The sequence below is a fragment of the Prenolepis imparis genome, unplaced genomic scaffold (assembly GCF_030444845.1).
Source record: "Prenolepis imparis isolate NDT839.2.m4 unplaced genomic scaffold, iyPreImpa1.0 SCAF_13, whole genome shotgun sequence".
Taxonomy (NCBI): domain Eukaryota; kingdom Metazoa; phylum Arthropoda; class Insecta; order Hymenoptera; family Formicidae; genus Prenolepis; species Prenolepis imparis.
In genome coordinates, this window is record NW_028141171.1 from 8,693,364 (window position 1) to 8,711,509 (window position 18,146).

The 18,146-nt window shown below is 35.1% G+C and overlaps 4 protein-coding genes across 9 annotated transcripts; 2 read left to right on the top strand and 2 right to left on the bottom strand.

Annotated features, from left to right (window-relative positions):
- The first annotated feature begins 280 nt into the window (after nt 1-280).
- On the top strand, nt 281-3,451 carry Bou (glycosylphosphatidylinositol anchored membrane protein boudin). 2 transcript variants are annotated; one of them, XM_083052645.1, is made up of 3 exons: nt 281-452; nt 1,182-1,337; nt 2,722-3,451. In XM_083052645.1, exons 1-3 carry the CDS (start codon nt 389-391, stop codon nt 2,937-2,939), a joined length of 438 nt encoding a protein of 145 aa, XP_082908771.1. In that variant the 5' UTR covers nt 281-388; the 3' UTR covers nt 2,940-3,451. The 2 variants fall into 2 exon arrangements, with proteins under 2 accessions (XP_082908771.1, XP_082908772.1); XM_083052646.1 differs by lacking the exon at nt 1,182-1,337 and adding an exon at nt 1,906-2,052.
- Nucleotides 3,445-13,741, bottom strand: LOC145944360 (coronin-2B). 4 transcript variants are annotated; one of them, XM_083052643.1, is made up of 10 exons: nt 13,103-13,244; nt 10,794-11,075; nt 7,906-8,103; nt 7,560-7,676; nt 7,127-7,441; nt 6,761-6,985; nt 6,485-6,694; nt 6,261-6,378; nt 5,793-6,019; nt 3,445-5,683 (listed from the first exon to the last, which is right to left on the bottom strand). In XM_083052643.1, exons 2-10 carry the CDS (start codon nt 10,809-10,811, stop codon nt 5,489-5,491), a joined length of 1,623 nt encoding a protein of 540 aa, XP_082908769.1. In that variant the 5' UTR covers nt 10,812-11,075; nt 13,103-13,244; the 3' UTR covers nt 3,445-5,488. The 4 variants fall into 4 exon arrangements, with proteins under 4 accessions (XP_082908769.1, XP_082908770.1, XP_082908768.1 ...); XM_083052644.1 differs by lacking the exon at nt 13,103-13,244 and adding an exon at nt 11,756-11,773; XM_083052642.1 differs by lacking the exon at nt 10,794-11,075 and having other exon boundaries at nt 3,445-5,680; nt 13,103-13,741.
- A 378-nt stretch (nt 13,742-14,119) lies between these two features.
- On the top strand, nt 14,120-16,043 carry LOC145944269 (B-cell receptor-associated protein 31-like). 2 transcript variants are annotated; one of them, XM_083052503.1, is made up of 3 exons: nt 14,120-14,402; nt 14,969-15,277; nt 15,381-16,043. In XM_083052503.1, the coding sequence occupies exons 2-3, from the start codon at nt 15,007-15,009 to the stop codon at nt 15,809-15,811; spliced, it is 702 nt and encodes a 233-aa protein (XP_082908629.1). In that variant the 5' UTR covers nt 14,120-14,402; nt 14,969-15,006; the 3' UTR covers nt 15,812-16,043. The 2 variants fall into 2 exon arrangements, with proteins under 2 accessions (XP_082908629.1, XP_082908630.1); XM_083052504.1 differs by lacking the exon at nt 14,120-14,402 and adding an exon at nt 14,426-14,585.
- Nucleotides 15,839-18,094, bottom strand: Chchd3 (Coiled-coil-helix-coiled-coil-helix domain containing 3). Its single transcript, XM_083052505.1, has 2 exons — nt 17,471-18,094; nt 15,839-17,151 (listed from the first exon to the last, which is right to left on the bottom strand). The coding sequence occupies exons 1-2, from the start codon at nt 17,862-17,864 to the stop codon at nt 16,973-16,975; spliced, it is 573 nt and encodes a 190-aa protein (XP_082908631.1). The 5' UTR covers nt 17,865-18,094; the 3' UTR covers nt 15,839-16,972.
- Nucleotides 18,095-18,146: the final 52 nt, after the last annotated feature.

Sequence of the window (18,146 nt, forward strand, 5' to 3'; positions counted from 1 at the left end):
TATCCCGCCTGGAATAGGGTGCGTTCGGAAATTCGCGTGGGATAAAGTGACATTTGATTGACCAATCGGGACAAAGTGACATTTGATTGACCAATCGGGAGAAAGTGACATTTGATTGACCAATCGGGACAAAGTGACATTTGATTGACCAATCGGGACAAAGGAATCTCTTCGCTCCCTTCGTTCCGATTGGTCGACTGGACGCTGCTCTGTTTGAGTGAAATTTTCCAACACACCCTAGCGGGAAACGGGTGTGTGCGTCCTACGTCACATCCAGTCCAGCTGTCGTGACCGATGCGAACAGGTGGACGCACACGTTGGGCGCGTCGAGTCACGAAACGGGAGCTCGGGACGCACAACGATCCGCGGGAAGCGGTGATCTTTTGAAATGGCCACCGCGGGTTACTGTATCGCGACGTTTTTGCTGATACTCTCGTTGCTGACGAAGACAGGTGAGGTCGACGCACGATTGCATCGCTTACAAGCGCATTTGTCACCGCCGTCCTGGGCGGGGCATATATTAACCTTTCTCACTTTCGAGTCTCTTCATCTGTATCAGCGAGCGGGAAAAGATGAGCGAAAGATAGGCTCTTTTTCGAGCGAGAGTCTTTATTTTGATTTTAAAAACATCGAGAGATAAAATTTATTATGAGATTATCAAATTAAGTTTATCAATTTTGACAGGAAAATAGAGAGAAAGAGAGAAGGGATGAGAGAGAGAGAGAGAGAGAGAGAGAGAGAGAGAGAGAGAGAGAGGGAGAAAATATAGAAATTGTTGATATATTATGTAGAAGAGAAATATATCCATCATTTGGCAACATCGATAAACTATTCATATATTCATGTATTTTAATAGGCAAGATACTTGATGATGTTTATAATAAATGGAGATCAGAAAATGAATATTAAGAAAAGTAAATAGCAACAGTTCAGATTTAATTTACTGCTGATATTGTGCATTTTGTTCCAGTTATAAATAAATCCAACTTTTATTAAATATTTCTGTAATAAAATTAATATATCAAGATGAGCCTAAATTGAATGAAACAAACATGAAATTTATAGTTTTATAATTAGTATTTGTGTCGTTCTCCATTTATTTAACACAGCAAAATCATGCAGGATCCATTTCTTGATAAATAATATTTGATCACAGTTTGATAAATAATATTTTTATCCAGGATACAGCATCCAGTGCTACCAATGCAAAAGCATCAGCAGCGAGAACCCTTTTCAGTGTAATGAATTCCTAACGAGCGACATGGACATCGAGCCAGAATCGTGCGACGATGTTTACGGGGCGCAATATTGCGTTAAGCATGTAGGCCGTTTCGAGGGTAAACAGCGCAGCGAAGACATTTCATACAATCTTCTCGGCTTGAGAATCTAACATGGTGGCAGTGCAGGGGAAATTGATTAAAATCATGCAGATCATACGCAGATTAGGCTCAGGAGCATGCAATTCTGTATTAAACAATTGAATTCCTTTCAGATTTTTTTGCTGTTCCGGAACAACAATGCTTACACATACATGTGCGAGATCTTGGAATGCACAAATGAAGTAAATCGCCTATGAGCAATTTTTTCTAATACATGCGCTTATTATTTTATTTTTTATAATGATTTTATTTTATATAATGATAAGACCCTCTCATAAATTGCGTTCCAATGATCCAGCACATGTAAAAGATGCTTTTATACTAACCGAAACTATTTTTTATATCATTATCAATCTTCGTAACATAGGTCATCCTTTGTGTAGGGGTGCATATAACTAAAAGAAGGAGAATTATCTTGCAACTATTATTTGTTATGATATGTAATTAGAAAGTAGTGTTCATATATAACATCAACATAGTAACATAGTCATGTAATCGAAATCTAATCATTGCTTTCTTAATCAAGCAATTACCTTGGATTGCTACCAATGCGCATCAGAGGATGATTGGAAATGCATGGACAGTGGATTGGTTGAAAGTGCCTTGGTGTCGACAAATTGTAGTCATGTTTATGACGCACGTTATTGCGTCAAATCAATCGGCCGTTTCGGAGGTTCTTATATCATGTTTAAGCATTCTTTGTCGTCAAGTGTGTGCACGAGTGGTCCTTCTTAAGTATTATACTCGATTATTTTTTCGAAGCAGAAATTTTTTCAAACTTCAATTATCTTACAATAATTAATTTTAGTTCAAGAAATTCCAAGAGAGTATACTAAGAAGTTTGCGGAATTTGCAATATTTAAAAAAGTATATTCTCTCAAATATAGATTTCTTTTGCTCTGAAAAACGAGCATGATAATTACTTTACTATGCGTCTTGTTTTTCAATAATACATGAATTATTGTACAAAATATGTATAAGGAGTGCATGATCCATTTCTCTGCATGACTATTATCTACTTTGTAAATACGCACATACAAAGTTCATTCATCCATTCATATTTCACTTTTTTTCATCACATTACTTATAACATGCCTCTCTTTCTTCATAGTATAAATTGCTTCACTTTAATATATTTATATCAATTAGATAATAAGAACAGATAATAGAACTTTTATTAATTAATATAAATGTTCGGATAGTAAAGTGTTGCTTTTCTTGATATTTGCTTTAAAGCATAATAGCTCGTATAGCTGAAGAAATTTGTCAAATCTCTATTAGAAAAAAAGAATAATTACATAATGTTAACACTTAAACTAATACACATTGTATTCGAAAATAGGTGGCATCGGTACAAAGCGATTCTGTTCGGCTGTTGACTTGGGAAACTACTGCGATTACGTGAAGCAGCCGGGTGACAAGTTGACCTATCGCACCTGCGTTTATACATGTACCGGCGACGGATGCAATCCAGCAGCATCTTCTATGCCGAATGCAACATATACGTGGATCATATCTCTGGGTTTACTGGTAGCTTGGAGAATGCTATTTCACAGGTAAAAGATTCTCCAACATCTTCGAGATCTCGATAGCTATTCAAAAGTCTGACGAATTTGTTGTTCACTGTAGTCGACGAATCTCTCGTTTAAGATTTAAATACTTAAATTTTATTTCACCGTAATGTCTTGTTTATCTATGAAATTATTTTAAATTGCAATAATTCTTATAGTACAAATGTTCTGACAAATAATTTTCTCACTTTTGATAATGTCAGATAAAATGTTTTATAAGTTTTTATTTAGACTTTTTATATATTTTTTATTGCTTGATTAGAATTTAATATCTCAATTTTTAAGCCAATAGTTACATTTGTATATTTTATATATTTCATATATATATTTAATAGATATTAAGCTAATTATATTAGCAAAGCAATACATATTGAAATGAAGTATATCCGTCCATTTGATAAATTCTTATAAAAGACGCTTAAAAAGATATTGTGTAATTAAGAATACGTATCATATATAATTATAGTAATAATAAAATTTTCTACACATTGATATGACTAAATGTTCTTGTTTATTTCATGAAACTCTTGCTTGCCATATATCATACATATAACATTTTTTTCAAATGTTTTTGTATATAAATTTGTCAGACAATTATGCGCTGGCAATAAATTCGTCTGTAATATGCAAGACAAAGCTCTTTGGTATTTTTTTGTGTTTGGTATAAAGTTTTGTATGTGTCTAATTAGATCTCCAACTATATTATAGTATGTCGATTAAATATAAAATATATTTAATCCATGCCACGATATTGCATTATAAGCAAATTTATAACTTATAGCAAAATTCATAAATCTTTTTGCATTGTACGATATCTATCATGAACATGAATTTTACCTTTTTTATAAATATATCATGAAAATTGTTTTAAATATAAATGTCGAAAATATATACCTATATGAACTATACTTTGCATATATATATTTTATATTTTGCCTGTAAAATGTACCACCTAATACACCACACATGTAACTCCTTGCTCTTAATGATGAAGTGATAATTACGCGTGTCTAGAAAAAAGTTTCAATGAAAAATGTATTATTTGCGTATATATTAAATCTACAATTATAAGTAAACTAGTGAAGAAAGACTAGGGAATGCTACGTCACATGTTGCTGTATCAGTAAGCTTCAGGACTTACATTTACTACGTTCATACTACGCGATTAACGAAATAAATCTTACACTCACTTGATCACAAGCGATATGTGAAGTATAGCATTCAGGTACTATATTTATCGATCCACAATAAAATTGCACACTGTATGAAAAATACATATATAAACGTATAAATCATTACATGATTTGATTATTGTTCTTAAGCAGAAATATATAATTCCTTACGGTTTTTGCAACCACAAGATTAATGCTAGAAATATTTTAATACATTTGCTATCGATCGTTTCTTTAAGTTAGAGCTCGACTAAAATTAAACCCACATTGAGTGTAAATGCCACTTTTTCTTAAAAATATACATACGCAATTTCTATAATGGCATTGATTGTACATGATTTAATAATCTTGCTAATAACGCACGTGTTACTGCATATTTACTATATAAGAAATTTTAAGGTAAAATTTTCGAAATTATCAGAATTAAGTATTATCGTTGCGTAGGTTTGAGGATCTTATTGCCATCGACATCACGGCAGTGTAGACGGCAGTGAAAGATATATGCGATAGCAAAATGCTTAATATATTAATACGCTAGCCTACTTGTACGTAATACGACACAGCAGCATTATAATAGATCATTGATGCGTAATATGACATTCATCAGTAATAGATCGGCAACAAAATTAATTTAATTTCTTGCAAAGATAAATTTAAAATAATTCAAATAAGAATTTATAACATGATAACGTGTAAAGAAATACTGTCCTTCGCAAAATTTCTATCTTCTAAAGAAGAATAGTAATATATTAAATAATATATTAATCAAATAAATCAATAAACATGAAATAGAAATAAAACAAAATAAACAATTTATTAACAGACTAGTACCAACATAGACAATTTCTTTCCACATTCTCAGAAAAAGTACAATGTGTCAAATCGAAATAATATGAATTAATTATTTGTCTAAAGATACTGTGCTTTCCTTCATTTTTTAATCGCGTTCAAATCTTTATGCAGATATACACACAAATATCCAACTTACGCATCCAGCTATGTGTGAACAGGTACAATTTTCACATAACAAATGCAGCCTACTTTCTCTGATCTCTTATAGTTAATATCAACACGCGACAAGTTTTATTCTACATAAAAATTGTAGACTAACGGAAAAGTCAGTCAAAATTATTCTGTGCGAATATATCTTTGTGTATATAAATATCATAGAGCTAAAGAGTCTCAAGCATGTTTGGTAAAAATTTCTCAAAAGCTTAGGCTTTTTTTGTCTAATTGTTAGCAATGCACAAATACTTATAGATTTTAAGTACCGATCGTTAACAATAGTTTAGCAGTAAAGCTGTGCGAGAGACTTACTCAAAGCCAGTGTCGAAGCAAACTTGCTGTAGCCGTTAGAACGTAAGCTTTATTGGCGCTGCAATTTTCGTATTTGGTCCTCTAATTCTTTGACGCGCAGTTGACTATTAGCAAGCTGTCGTCGTACTAGCCTCAATTCGTCGGTTTGACGAGCAAATGCTAATCGAAGTTCCGCCTCATTGTTTGGAACGTCCACAGTCTCCATAACTTTATTGTCATTAAGTGGCGATGATATAATATTCTTCTGATAGAAAAAAAAAAATTGTCAAATATAAAATTATAATTATAAATCGATAGTGTATATATATATATATATATATGTATATATATATATATGTATCCTATATTTGTACCTGCATAGCGACATTTCCAAACTTTTGCTGTAGTTGTTGAAACTTTGTGCTTTGATTGCTAGATGTCTTCTGACTTTTTTCCGACATGTCGTGTAATTCCACCGGTCTATAATCCGGGATGGTCTCGGTAGACAGAAACGCGAATTTCTTTTTATTATTCAGATCGGTGGCCGGAGGCAACTGCGGTGGTTTGTATATTCGTGGCTTATGTGTCGAAATGCTTCCACCTGATAATAAGATATTGCACGATATTCATTAACATGATTGTTCGATAGAATTGTATTATTGCATACAAGGTGTTTTATTTTAAATTATACACACGAAAAACTATTATTGTTGTACGCTCAAAATCATTTAAATTTTTGTCTGAAATATTTTTCGATTTTACCAATAATAAAAGATTAAAGATATTCGTGTGCGTTATTTAAAATATCTTGTATCATCGCATTAATAAAAAAAATACGAGACCTGTTTTAAGAGAGATTAAAATTGGCGGACTATTCATGCCGCTGATCCAGTCTCTGGCCGACAGTGCGGGACACGTTCCGATTGTATCAGGATATATATCTTCTTGGAATTGATCACTCTAAAATATAATTCATCTTTTAATCGAGAGAACTTTAAAAGACATAATTCTCGAATTTTAATTATATTAGATCTATGAAAAAACATAATATTAAAAGTATACTTGCCTTCCGAGGTACTATCATCGAGATTGGCTCACACATTCCGCGAGTCGCGTGCAGCTTGTAAAATCTAAATACCTCACATATAGCGGTACTGATTCCTCTTTTTGGCATTATTCCCAATCCTCTCTGAGGATTTCCAGATATGAATTGACTAAGGTAATGCATCCAGGGTGCTTCGTTGACTACTTCGTAATATCGAATATTACCATCGCCCTGCAAAAGAATAATAATGCAGTCTTGCAAATGGTTCGCGTTATACATATTTTATACCCCTCTTACCTTTCCTGCTAAGAACACCATGTTGGTATCGTTATCGTAAAATGGAAAGACCACCCCACTCGAAGAATCTATCGTTTCACACATCAGTGGGACTGTTAGATCATGCTGACTCCATATTGCGTACTGCCGGTCCGAGTGTCTGCTAAATCCAGTAGTCAAAAGACGTCCAGAACTGCCGAGGAATACAACCTTGCTCGCTTTTGTACCGGCATGACACACCCCTTCCTATTAAATGTAATTAATATTTTTTGCAATATAAGAATATTTAATTTGTAAAGAAAATATAAATTTTTTTATTATAATTGATTTTATTATACAGATTTTAAAAAAAGAGATTCAGATATTCTACAGGGCTTTTTTACTTACCGAAACGACGATACCGGACCTCGGCTCAAAAACGCGCAATTTCTTATCCTTGCACGTGGTTGCCAACAAGCTGCCATCTCGATTCAAGGATATGCTGTAGATTACATCGGGATGCCTGTCGATGACACTCACTGCCTCGCATCTGTTTACATCCCACACGATAACAAGATGATCGAAACCGGCGCTGAAGAGCACGTTTTCCGCTACCGGATGCCATTCGATATAAGCAACGCGTCGTTTGTGCCCTTGCAACTCCACCAACCATTCAGTCAAGTTTCTCGACAATCCGCCATCCGGTACATGCCACAATTTTATCTAGATAAAAACACACAAATTGACGCATTCAATATTTTGTATTCTCGGTCTATATTCTGCGTAAATTTCCCGATTATAGAGATTCTTCTCAATCTGACAGTGGTAAAATGTTTCTTACAGTGCAATCATCGGAACAGGATGCAATGATGTTGTCGTTAAATGGATTCCATTTGATGTCCAAAACGGGACCTGTATGTCCAGTTATTCGACTAGCATTGAAGTCGAGTCGTCCAGTCTGTAACGTTAAAGGTAATAAAATATTACTATGACAATATTAATAAATATGCGAGATGAAATTTATGATTAATTAATTAGCCATTATTCTACTTAAGATATATGCTGGTTCTTTTTTAATACCGATGCCGGGATAATAATTTGTGTCTTGACTATACTATCGCATAATGCAAATTTTTCCCCAAGTAGGGCAAGAATCAATAAATCGATAAGGCGCAGAGATAACTCACACGATCCAACGATAATACCAGGAACGCTCCGCCACCCGCGACTTCCGTCACGACGGCTAGAAACTTGGGGTTTACGGCGCAGAATTGCGAATCGTGGGCGTTCTTCGTGATCTTGATGTTGTCGTAGCATTTCTCCCTCTTGGCAGGCACACCATAAACGTGCCGAAATTTGCTGCTTCGAACACCGCGGAACCACGACTGCAAATAAATTATCATATAAGTCCATTTTTATCTTAGGTATCTCTCTCATAGATATATTACATAATATAATAATTAATAATAATATAATAATAATAATAATTAATAATGTAATAATAATTAATAATTAATTATGTAATATATCTATGATCTCTCTACGTTAATTTCTCAAATTTGATGTTTCATGCAAATGAATTATTGAAACAATGTCATGTAAATATGTCCCTGCGAATGTTAACAAAAATAATCGTGAAGAGAAAAAAAAATATATATATGTTAATTTTATGTGATTACATCTTTTCACCGCGATAATGCATTGCACAGGATATAATATGCGCATACGATATGATTTCGAAGAAACGTTCGAAGAAACGTTCGAAGAAAAAAAAACATGCATTTCGTATATCATCTTCGGTAAAACTCTCTCTTGTTCAGAAACCGTGAAAAAGAAAGTTAGCGGCATATCGGTGAATGGAAATACTGATATGCTGTTATCAAATGACAATTATAGAGTTTTAAACGAATGCTTCAGAAAATAATGTCGAGAATCGATACGCAGCGAGGCATAAAAAAAATGATCGAAAGACAAAATGTAACGTTAGATTTTATTTAACATTACAATGTTCGTGTTGTACAGAATCACGTGGTAATCAATCGTCAGTGAATTATACGGCATAATAATCGTGACATTTTTAAAAAAAATATCCTTAAAAATAAGATATTCGTCGAGTGTCATATTTTTCTTCTGCTTCAGTTTTTTTTTTTAACTAAGATCTCATTTTTAGTCACGTTTTTTCCTTTTTTTTTAAATTGTTTCGCTTGTGTTTTTTAATTGCCTCATTGCATATGCACGTGGAGAAACAGCAAAGTCGCATGTGAAATTTCTCGAATTTGCGAGTATTTATACCGGTGCAGTGTAGCGCGGCGAGACAGATCGAATTATGCGACTTTTTCTCATAAAAATTAAAAAAATTGAATTAAGCGGATCGCGAAAAAACTGTAAGAATTTGCTCCGAAGAGGGCTCTCCCAGTTGTATCGATCGACTCATCTTTCATCTATATATACGAGCTATCTTTGATTAATTTGACGTTTAAAGATGCAAAAGGTATACTTGTAAAATTAAATGGAGAATCTTTGAAGCCTGGTTCTCGAAAAGTCAATCATATGCTGTCGCTTGTAAATTAGAATCCGTCGTCCCTTGATGCTCTTATGAAAATTAACTGCAAATTGATCAAAGAGATTGTAGATAAAAGACGAGTCTGAACATCCTGTACACTAACAATAAGTATGCAAAATACAATGAGTTGTTGTCAACTCTTTACTGCGCAGATAATGCAACGAAGACGATACTTTATACCCTTGCTTATTCTACCTGAATCATTTGCTACAAAGGATTTGTGCGAAATGTTTATACACACACACATGCACACATGAGTTACAAAAGATATATTGCTTTTAACAAAAGTGATGCATTGATTTTTAATACTTTCTATCTATATAAATAGAATTAAAATAAGAAATTAAATTTATTTACCATGCATAAAAATCTCGGCCAAGGATATAAAACAATAAAATAATGAAATTATTTACAATTTAAAGAAAAACGTAGATTTATTAAATAATTTATTAACTCAACGTATTCATTATTTTAATATAAAAATTGTAATTTTCAATTTGCATATATTGTAATGCGATTAATGTATCAAAGATACTTGGTATACTTTTTCTTCGTTTAAATTATCATTGCGTCTTATCACATTGTTGCGATCATACATTTTTGTGCAAAAGCCGCTATTCATTATATGCGGCAACAATCTTCTTTAATCTTTTTTTAATCATTATTTCAAAATCACATATAATGGTAGTTTCTCATTATCACATAATTCTAAAAAGTATCTCTATATACCTGCATTGTATACTACGTATACACGTCACGGTACATGCGTGCGTTTAAATAACAAGCAAATTGAAGCAAATGCATCACTTCACAACAGCAATGGCAGAAATGTAACTTGCTTATTCGTAATAAAAAACCATTGGAATGCAAATATAATTGCAATGATTACACATACAAGATGTAATTACTTACGGTAGAGTATATATTTTTTTGGTGATTCTAATCTTCATTATTATTATAAATCTCTATATAAAATGTCAACTATATATAGGATATTGCGTTTCTAAATAAAAAATATTCTCTACATGTGCGTAATTGTTGAAATATTCAGCGTAAGATTTTTCAGATATTTATCCTGTGCAATAAAAAAAAATAAAAAGGAAAAGGGAAGGATCATCTCGATAAAGAATTGTATTCACAAAATAATATGGCAAACACGAAGTAGAGGATGAAAAGAGAAAATCTTAAGATTATAGATAGAGATGCTTCCGGTTCCCACATGCTCATCTGTCAAACCATCGTGTTTTCACTTGCTGTCTCTATATGCTTACATATACACTGAAACGAATCAAGTTTCTAATTTATAATAAAAACAGATTCAGCGATCTACATATATATTCTCTCTGCGATATATTCATTCCGGAATCTCTGTACATTTGCACGAAAACCTTTTAAATATCTGTAATTTCGAAAAATTGATCTTATATTTAATTAACGAGCTTGATTCGTTCCAGGTGTAGACGTCGTCTTTTCCTCCGGTTTCGCGATTTTCGTACAAACGAGGCTACTCACCTGCTTATTGTTGGTCATGTCTGACGTTAATCGGGAACTGGAGACAGCCGGTGTTCGACACGTGCGCGGTGAGACGATCGTCGCCAGTGCACAACGGGGACACGGTAATCGACAAGCCGGGACCCATGCATGTGCAGGTGGTTGGAGAAGTAAATAGATAGATAGAGAGAGAGGGGGGAGGAGAGGAAGGGAGGAAGGAAGAGAAAGAGAGAGAAAAAAAAGAGAAAAAGAGATGTGGATAATATTGCAACCAACTACACTCGTTCTCTCACGTCGCGCTTACTAAAAGAAACAAAGGGAAATGAGACACGCGTCTAATTAGCAACCCATAAAATCATATATAAAGTGGCGTGGCTGTATAGGATAAAGGTCCCTTTCATGGTTTACGCGTCATGCGCGTGCTATTTGTACACGGGGTGTCTAAGAAGTCATCGGATGTCCGTCTAATGACTCTTGATGAATTTTAATCGAAAATGTTGAGGCATAGATCATTTTCAACTCTTTTCGCCAACTAAACTTCGGATGGCTTTTCCTTAGGAAAAAATCGATTAGGAAAAAATCGATTAAGAAAAAATCGATTAAGAAAAAATCTGTCATTAAAAGGACATCTGCGACACATTGTATAACGTAGACTCCGTTATGGACTGTACATTACACAGTTTCGAATTAAAAACGAAACATGACAGTGTCATCAGTTTCGATCTATTAAACATGTCATCATCAAATCAACACCGTCCGAGAAATCCATCATTTTCATTCGACTCATCAATTAATTATTATCCATCGTACGTGCGTTTCACCTGATTTTATCGCCCGAAGGGATTACGAAATCGATCGTACGGGATCGAGAATATATATTTGCACGAATATATATAGATATATTTATATTGATTGCGAATCGCGCTTGGATTCCGAAACTGACGACTCGACTCTCTCTAAATCATTCATCCCGATATACATACATACAAATGCGTCCATGCGGGTAACTTGCTTTTCGTTCGTTCGACGACTTATAACAGCGGTTGAATAAAGGCCGTATCACACTAGCGATTGCTGTTGGCGGTCGCTGTCGCAGTTGCTGTCGTGCGTCGACCAATCAGAGCGCAGCTTGCTGCGCTCTGATTGGTCGACGCACGACAGCAACCGCAACTGCGACAGCGACCGCCAACAGCAATCGCTAGTGTGATACGGCCTTAACGAAGGGATTACGAGATCGAGAAAGATTGACCACACATGCGCTCGCGCAGAGGATCAAGAAATACGTAACGAGAGTTTAAAAACGTTCAATCGCGCCAGCTGTTCAGTTTCTACTGACGAGCGAATTGTCTAGCGCTGGTATAAAGTGCTCCGATGCTTCCTGTCACTTGCCTGTCATCGCGTCAAATCGCGCATTATCATTTTTTTTTTTTCAAACTGATACTGAACTATTATTATTCTTTCTCTCGAATATATGTATGAATTATCGATAAATTTTACTTTAATTCGAGATTTATTCAATTAAGGGGCCAATTTCATCAACGTAGGTTAACTTTAATCTTCGGTTAAACTATATCTTTGTCTTTTTTCAGATAACGTTCTTAAAGGTTAAAGTTAGTCGACGTTGGTGAAATTGACCCTAAGCCTACAGAGACACGTGTTTAAAAAAATTATCATTATGTTTTAATTAAAGACAGATCTCGAGAAAAATGTTACGTTAAGAAAATTGATATAAAACTCTACAATTATATATATTTAGCATTGTTCTAATTTATGTATCTCTCTTACGCGCGATAAAAAATTATCGAAACGTCCTGTTCGTATATCATTGATTTCTTTCTCTCATCGCTTTTTATCACATCTTATCCTACGTAAAGTCCATATCAATTATTGCATGCACATACGTCAAACATAACAGCGAAACATAGAAGAAAATATATCTCGTTTTCTTTACATAATACTATATATAGTTATTTCATTATATTACTATTATCATTACTATTAATTATATATTATTATTATTACTATTATTATAATTATAATTATTATTACTATTACTAATATATAATTCCATAGCAATTAAAAATTTCTTCATATGTGAAATGACGATCGAAAATCGCGATTATCAGTGCGAAGCAATTTACAAATTTACAATTACATATAACATATAGTAATATCCGCACGTGCAAAAAAAAAACTACATTATTAATCTTCCTCTTAAAAAAAGAGAAAATTCTACGTTGAAACTGCAAAATCGTGTAGCGTAAAACACAGCACTGAATGTAGTGTAAAAATTCGACGCGAGGAATAAGGAATTATATCTCCGTACTCACTTTGCCGCTGGGCTTGTAACAGGCCCTGGCGTCTACCATGTTGTTCATGATCGCGTGCTGTTCCTCGGCGCCGTCGAAACCCAATTTCTCCGCGAATTCCTCCCTCGTGCGTATCATCTCCCGGTGGACGACGTCGTATCCCATAGACACCTCGCGCGAAACTCTCTTTCCCCCCTTTTCCTCGAGGAGAAACGCTTATCCCTCCTGAAGGAAGTCGGTATTTACGATCACTCGCGCGAACGAAATTCGTCGTCGCTTTTTACCGGCATTTCTCGACGCCTTCCGTCAAAATCGCGACCGATTCGCAAAAACGCAAACCACGCACGAGTCGAACACGTGTGCGAGCAATTGTATTCTCGATCGGAAACCTTCGTTGATCATAAAAATCCTTCGCACTTTCACGTATATATAAACACACTAGACACGCGCACTATCGATCTGACATTCCGCGCGTAAGCATTGACGCCATGTCACACGAGCCACAAAAAGTGATCGAACAATGATCCTCTGTACTGTATGTATAGTTTTGACAGTCACGGTGTACGTAGAATCACTAGAAGGGTAGACACGCTCGTCACGATGCGCAATTCAATATCGCGTCTTCCTCGTCGCTTTGACCTTCGAGAGCTCGAACTGGTATGCGCGCGTCGCGGCGTCGCGTCGGTGAATTCGGCGCGCGGAGTGGGGGCAGGTGGTGGGGGCTGGGTGGTGGGGGGTTGCGCGCGCCACCACGCAGCCCCCACCACCTACCCCCACTCCGCGCGCCGAATTCCGATGCGCGTGAATCACAGGCCGCGCCGCGCAGTAGAGAGTAGAGACCGTCTGATGATTGGCTGCTGTTGTAGGAACCTAAAAATTTCCTATCCGACAGCCAATCAATTCTGACCGATGCGATATCGTCTTTAGGTGGATACTTAATTTCTTTTTTTGTACGCTGCACCCTGATTGGCTATTAATGTGCAGGCAAACTCGCATGCAACGTGACATAACAAATGATCGTGCGGTGACAGAGAAAGAGAAAGAGAGTGCATTTGGAGTTTCACGATGACGTCACCGTGTACGAGTTTATTTATAAAATAGCCGACGACGTTCTTCGATTCGTACTTTGAACTTATATTTGTGCACCTGCACGTCGAAGAAGCCGCAAGCCACATTCGCGTATTGCACAGTTTCGCGTCATCCTCGAGAAAAGTACGTAAATCTATAAATAGAGTTTGAGCCGACAAACAAAGTACACTGCAAAGTTTGTTTCGCCGACCTTCGTTCACGCCAGCGTAAAAATTGTCGCTGTTGAAAACAGGTTGGTTTTATTCGACGAGAGTTGCAAATGCTCTGACACATCGAGGATATCTTTGACATTCCGCGATCTTTAATACTATCGAAGATATCTGTTCTAAAAAAAGATCTGCCGGCTCGTGCAAGTCCTGAAATTCGAAGATTCGTGAATCGCAATGATGTGATGATCTCTTCGTAAACGCGTCATGTACGGAATTTTTGACATTTGATACGTATTGATAAAAACGAATCTCGGCAACTGATAATGTTCCGCGAATCTCGTGTACATCTCGTGCAAATTGACGTGGCATCATATAATTGATTTGAGATCGAAATCCACGTCATTCTTTTGTTTTGTTCATCATTCGCAGAGACTTGCACATAGATAGATAATTAAATGACATGAGTCGACGTTTTCATTTTTTTGTGCCATATAATTGTCGCGTATTTTGCTACAAACACTTCATACATATGCAAGGAAACATCGTAATAGAAAATAAAATTTATTTTATAACGAAAAATTTCAAAGATTTCAAAGATTTTATAATATTATAATTAAGTATCAACTTGTGTACTTTATATTATTTTCAGATACTAGCATATAAACGAAAGCAAACTTAGAAATAAACATGAGTTTACAGTGGACACTCATTGCCGGTTTCCTCTATATCGAAGTTGCTATAGTTCTTCTTCTGGTATTACCAGTAGCTTCGCCAACTAGATGGCAAAAGCTCTTCAAATCTCGTTTCTTACAAAGTATAAGCAACCAAGCTTCCGTTTATTTTGTGATTTTACTTGGTATCTTGGTTCTCTTCCTATTGGATGCTATACGAGAAATGAAAAAATATTCCAGAAATGGAGAGCACGCTGAGCATCATCAATTAAATTTAGAAATGCAAGGTAAATTATTTAGTATTGTGTTTAATATCATATTTTAATATCACGTGCTTATCTACTAATTGCAGCATCATTATCTTTTAATATATTGGTTTTTTTTTTATAGAAAACATGCGGCTGTTCCGTGCACAGAGAAATTTCTACATATCTGGCTTTGCGCTATTTCTGAGTTTGGTGATACGGCGTCTTGTCCTTTTGATATCCACTCAAGCTACATTACTCGCGCAAAACGAAGCAGCCATGCGACAAGCTCAATCTGCGACAAGCACAGCCAGGAGCTTACTGTCCCAGAGGACAATTGGAGAAAGTGCACAGAATGACTCTAATGAAGCACATGACAAACAAGTTTCAGAATTGAAAAATCAGATTAAAGAGTTCCAAGCTAAAAATTTGGAACTTGAGAATAATTTGACTAAAGAGAAAAAAGATAAAGAAGCAGTAAAATCGCAGGCAGATTCAGTCGCAAAAGAATACGATCGTTTGTCTCGTGAGCATGCAAAACTTACACAGTCAAATAGTGATAAGAAAAGCGATTAAATACGTTTTGAATATTTTGTTCTGATGTCTTTTTTTTTTATTTTACTGTTTTGCTCACATTAAGCCTTTAAAACATTGTTATGTTGTATTGAATTTTGTGTTGCATAATTTGAACAAAATTCCACATTTCATGAGTTACAGTTAAAATACATTTATAAGTTTCGTTAAAAGTTGTATAAAAATATTATTATTGTAATGTGCCTCATAATACACATTATACATCCTTTTTCCAGTTTTGTGCACTTTCTGCATATAAAGCCTGAACTTATATTTTGTGATCCGCAATATTGCTACATGTAAGTTAATTAAAATTAAGTAAGTCGGAGAGATTTTTATGAAGAGAAAAAATAATTTCTTTATATTTTTTGCAAAAATATAATACAAATTTCAATTTTAACAGTAAATGGTCAATTTCAATTATTTTATATTGCATAAAAATTATTTCTGAATATTGCATGCCATACATTGGCAAATCTTAATAGTGTATAAATAGAATATTTTACATACATCTTAGACAATATATTTCAAATGTACTTCCAATTTTGCATTTGCAACACATTTTCTCGTTTTATATATTTACTGATAATCTTATGAAATCGTATATTATGGAATAGTATTATTTTCTATAATACTGTGTACTTGGTGTAGGCCTTTATTTGGGTCATATACCCCAGATTATGCTGTATATATTTTGATCTATGAATAGAACTGTACTGAGAATCTCGAAATAACAAGTTGTTCAGGTTGCTTTTCATAATACATGCTTTCCTGCATAACTATTATAAACCCATTAATGAACAAATCTTGTGCCTTATAAAACATTATAAAATTGTATTCTGTTCTCCAGCTCTGGAGAAAAACTCTATTAAAATGTTTGGAAACGAAAGAAAAAACTTTGTGTTTGATGCTTAACAATATTTATCTCATATATGTAACATCTTTCATTTTATTATAAATTGCATTATATATATTCTTCGAATAATTTATTTTCTTACATTTTCCTCCATGTGTTCTTTGCTTTATACTACTTTTCATCAGCAATGTTCTGCCGAGTTAAAATAAGCACTTTAGAGGCATTATACCTTATCGTACAATTTATTATTCGTTGACTAAATGTCCTTGCTGTAATCCATGAAGCGCATAAGTAGAGATAGAAATATATTACGAACGCGCTTCAATCACACGTGTATAATGCACATTCCAGACACAATTTGAAAATTCTTCTACCAAGTTTGAACATTTGAGAGTCTCCTTAGGATGGTCCTGGAAACACTTTAGGACTTTATTACTACCTTCCAGACATGGTTGCACCGCACCCTGGATATCTACAGTTTTTTGTCCTATAACAAACAATATAATATTTATAATTTACACAAACCTAGAAAACAATATTTAATCTAATATTTAAGGCATTCAATTACTGTTATATTCTAATTTGTTGACTCGAGTAGTTAAAACAAAAAACATATCTATTTAATTATACATGAAATTAATTTTTCTATACGTTATCTTGTATCTTAAAGAGCAAGAAAAGTTTCTTAATGTCAATAAAATTTTGTTACAACGGTACAAGATTTGTTTGTATATACACAAACAAATGGTTGATATAAATTTAGAAAATAAATTAAATTTGGCAAGAAATATGTAAAAATCTCTCACCAGTCTTAGTAGTAGACGTTTCATTGACAGCTTTCTTGTACTCGTCCTCCAAGACACAATTAATTTTCTGATAACTCTCCTCTAGATTCTGCAATCGCCTGTGCCAGTATTGATCTTGCCTCTTCAACTCCTGCTCCATATGCTGTTGCATTTGAAGCGCGGACACTGTTAATTCAGGATAATACACCGGCTGTCCGGGTGTCGCGGCACTAGGAGCTGCCGGTTGCTGGACTCTCGACGAGTCGGGTCTTACGGGGTCTCCGGCGGGTTTGTTGGTCTCCGAACCGTCCCGTTGTTGCGCGAGACGCTGCACAATCGTGTTTGACACCTTGATCACCCCGACCTCTTCCTCGTTCGAGATGGTCAACTTGCGAGCACTCTGGCCGGAGCCCATCTTCGGGGTCCTAGCTTAGCAGCCCGCGGCAACTTGACAATTTTCAGAGTCACTCTGCCCTTAATCTATTATTAAATAATCGCGCTCTCTTCTAACGACGATACTTACAGCATCGCACTTACTCGTCGAGCCTTATTTAAGCCATTTGACAGCGAGCGAGCTGTTCTTCGCCGCTTCGTCGAAAAAATGAAGTTACATAAAATACTCGGAATCTCTACCTTCCAGAGTTGTGTTCCAAAATCTACTCGTCGGAATGACGTAACCTTCGATTGACCAATCAGG

Excerpts from the sequence above, each read along its gene's own strand:
- Bou (XM_083052645.1), top strand. The coding sequence starts at position 389 with ATGGCCACCGCGGGTTACTGTATCGCGACGTTTTTGCTGATACTCTCG. Across the intron at positions 453-1,181 it reads CTCGTTGCTGACGAAGACAG|GATACAGCATCCAGTGCTAC; the intron begins GTGAGGTCGACG and ends ATTTTTATCCAG. Across the intron at positions 1,338-2,721 it reads GCATGTAGGCCGTTTCGAGG|GTGGCATCGGTACAAAGCGA; the intron begins GTAAACAGCGCA and ends ATTCGAAAATAG.
- LOC145944360 (XM_083052641.1), bottom strand. The coding sequence starts at position 13,246 with ATGGGATACGACGTCGTCCACCGGGAGATGATACGCACGAGGGAGGAA. Across the intron at positions 7,677-7,905 it reads TGGTATTATCGTTGGATCGT|ACTGGACGACTCGACTTCAA; the intron begins GTGAGTTATCTC and ends TTAACGTTACAG. Across the intron at positions 6,986-7,126 it reads GGTCCGGTATCGTCGTTTCG|GAAGGGGTGTGTCATGCCGG; the intron begins GTAAGTAAAAAA and ends TACATTTAATAG.
- LOC145944269 (XM_083052503.1), top strand. The coding sequence starts at position 15,007 with ATGAGTTTACAGTGGACACTCATTGCCGGTTTCCTCTATATCGAAGTT. Across the intron at positions 15,278-15,380 it reads ATTAAATTTAGAAATGCAAG|AAAACATGCGGCTGTTCCGT; the intron begins GTAAATTATTTA and ends TTTTTTTTATAG.
- Chchd3 (XM_083052505.1), bottom strand. The coding sequence starts at position 17,864 with ATGGGCTCCGGCCAGAGTGCTCGCAAGTTGACCATCTCGAACGAGGAA. Across the intron at positions 17,152-17,470 it reads AACGTCTACTACTAAGACTG|GACAAAAAACTGTAGATATC; the intron begins GTGAGAGATTTT and ends TGTTTGTTATAG.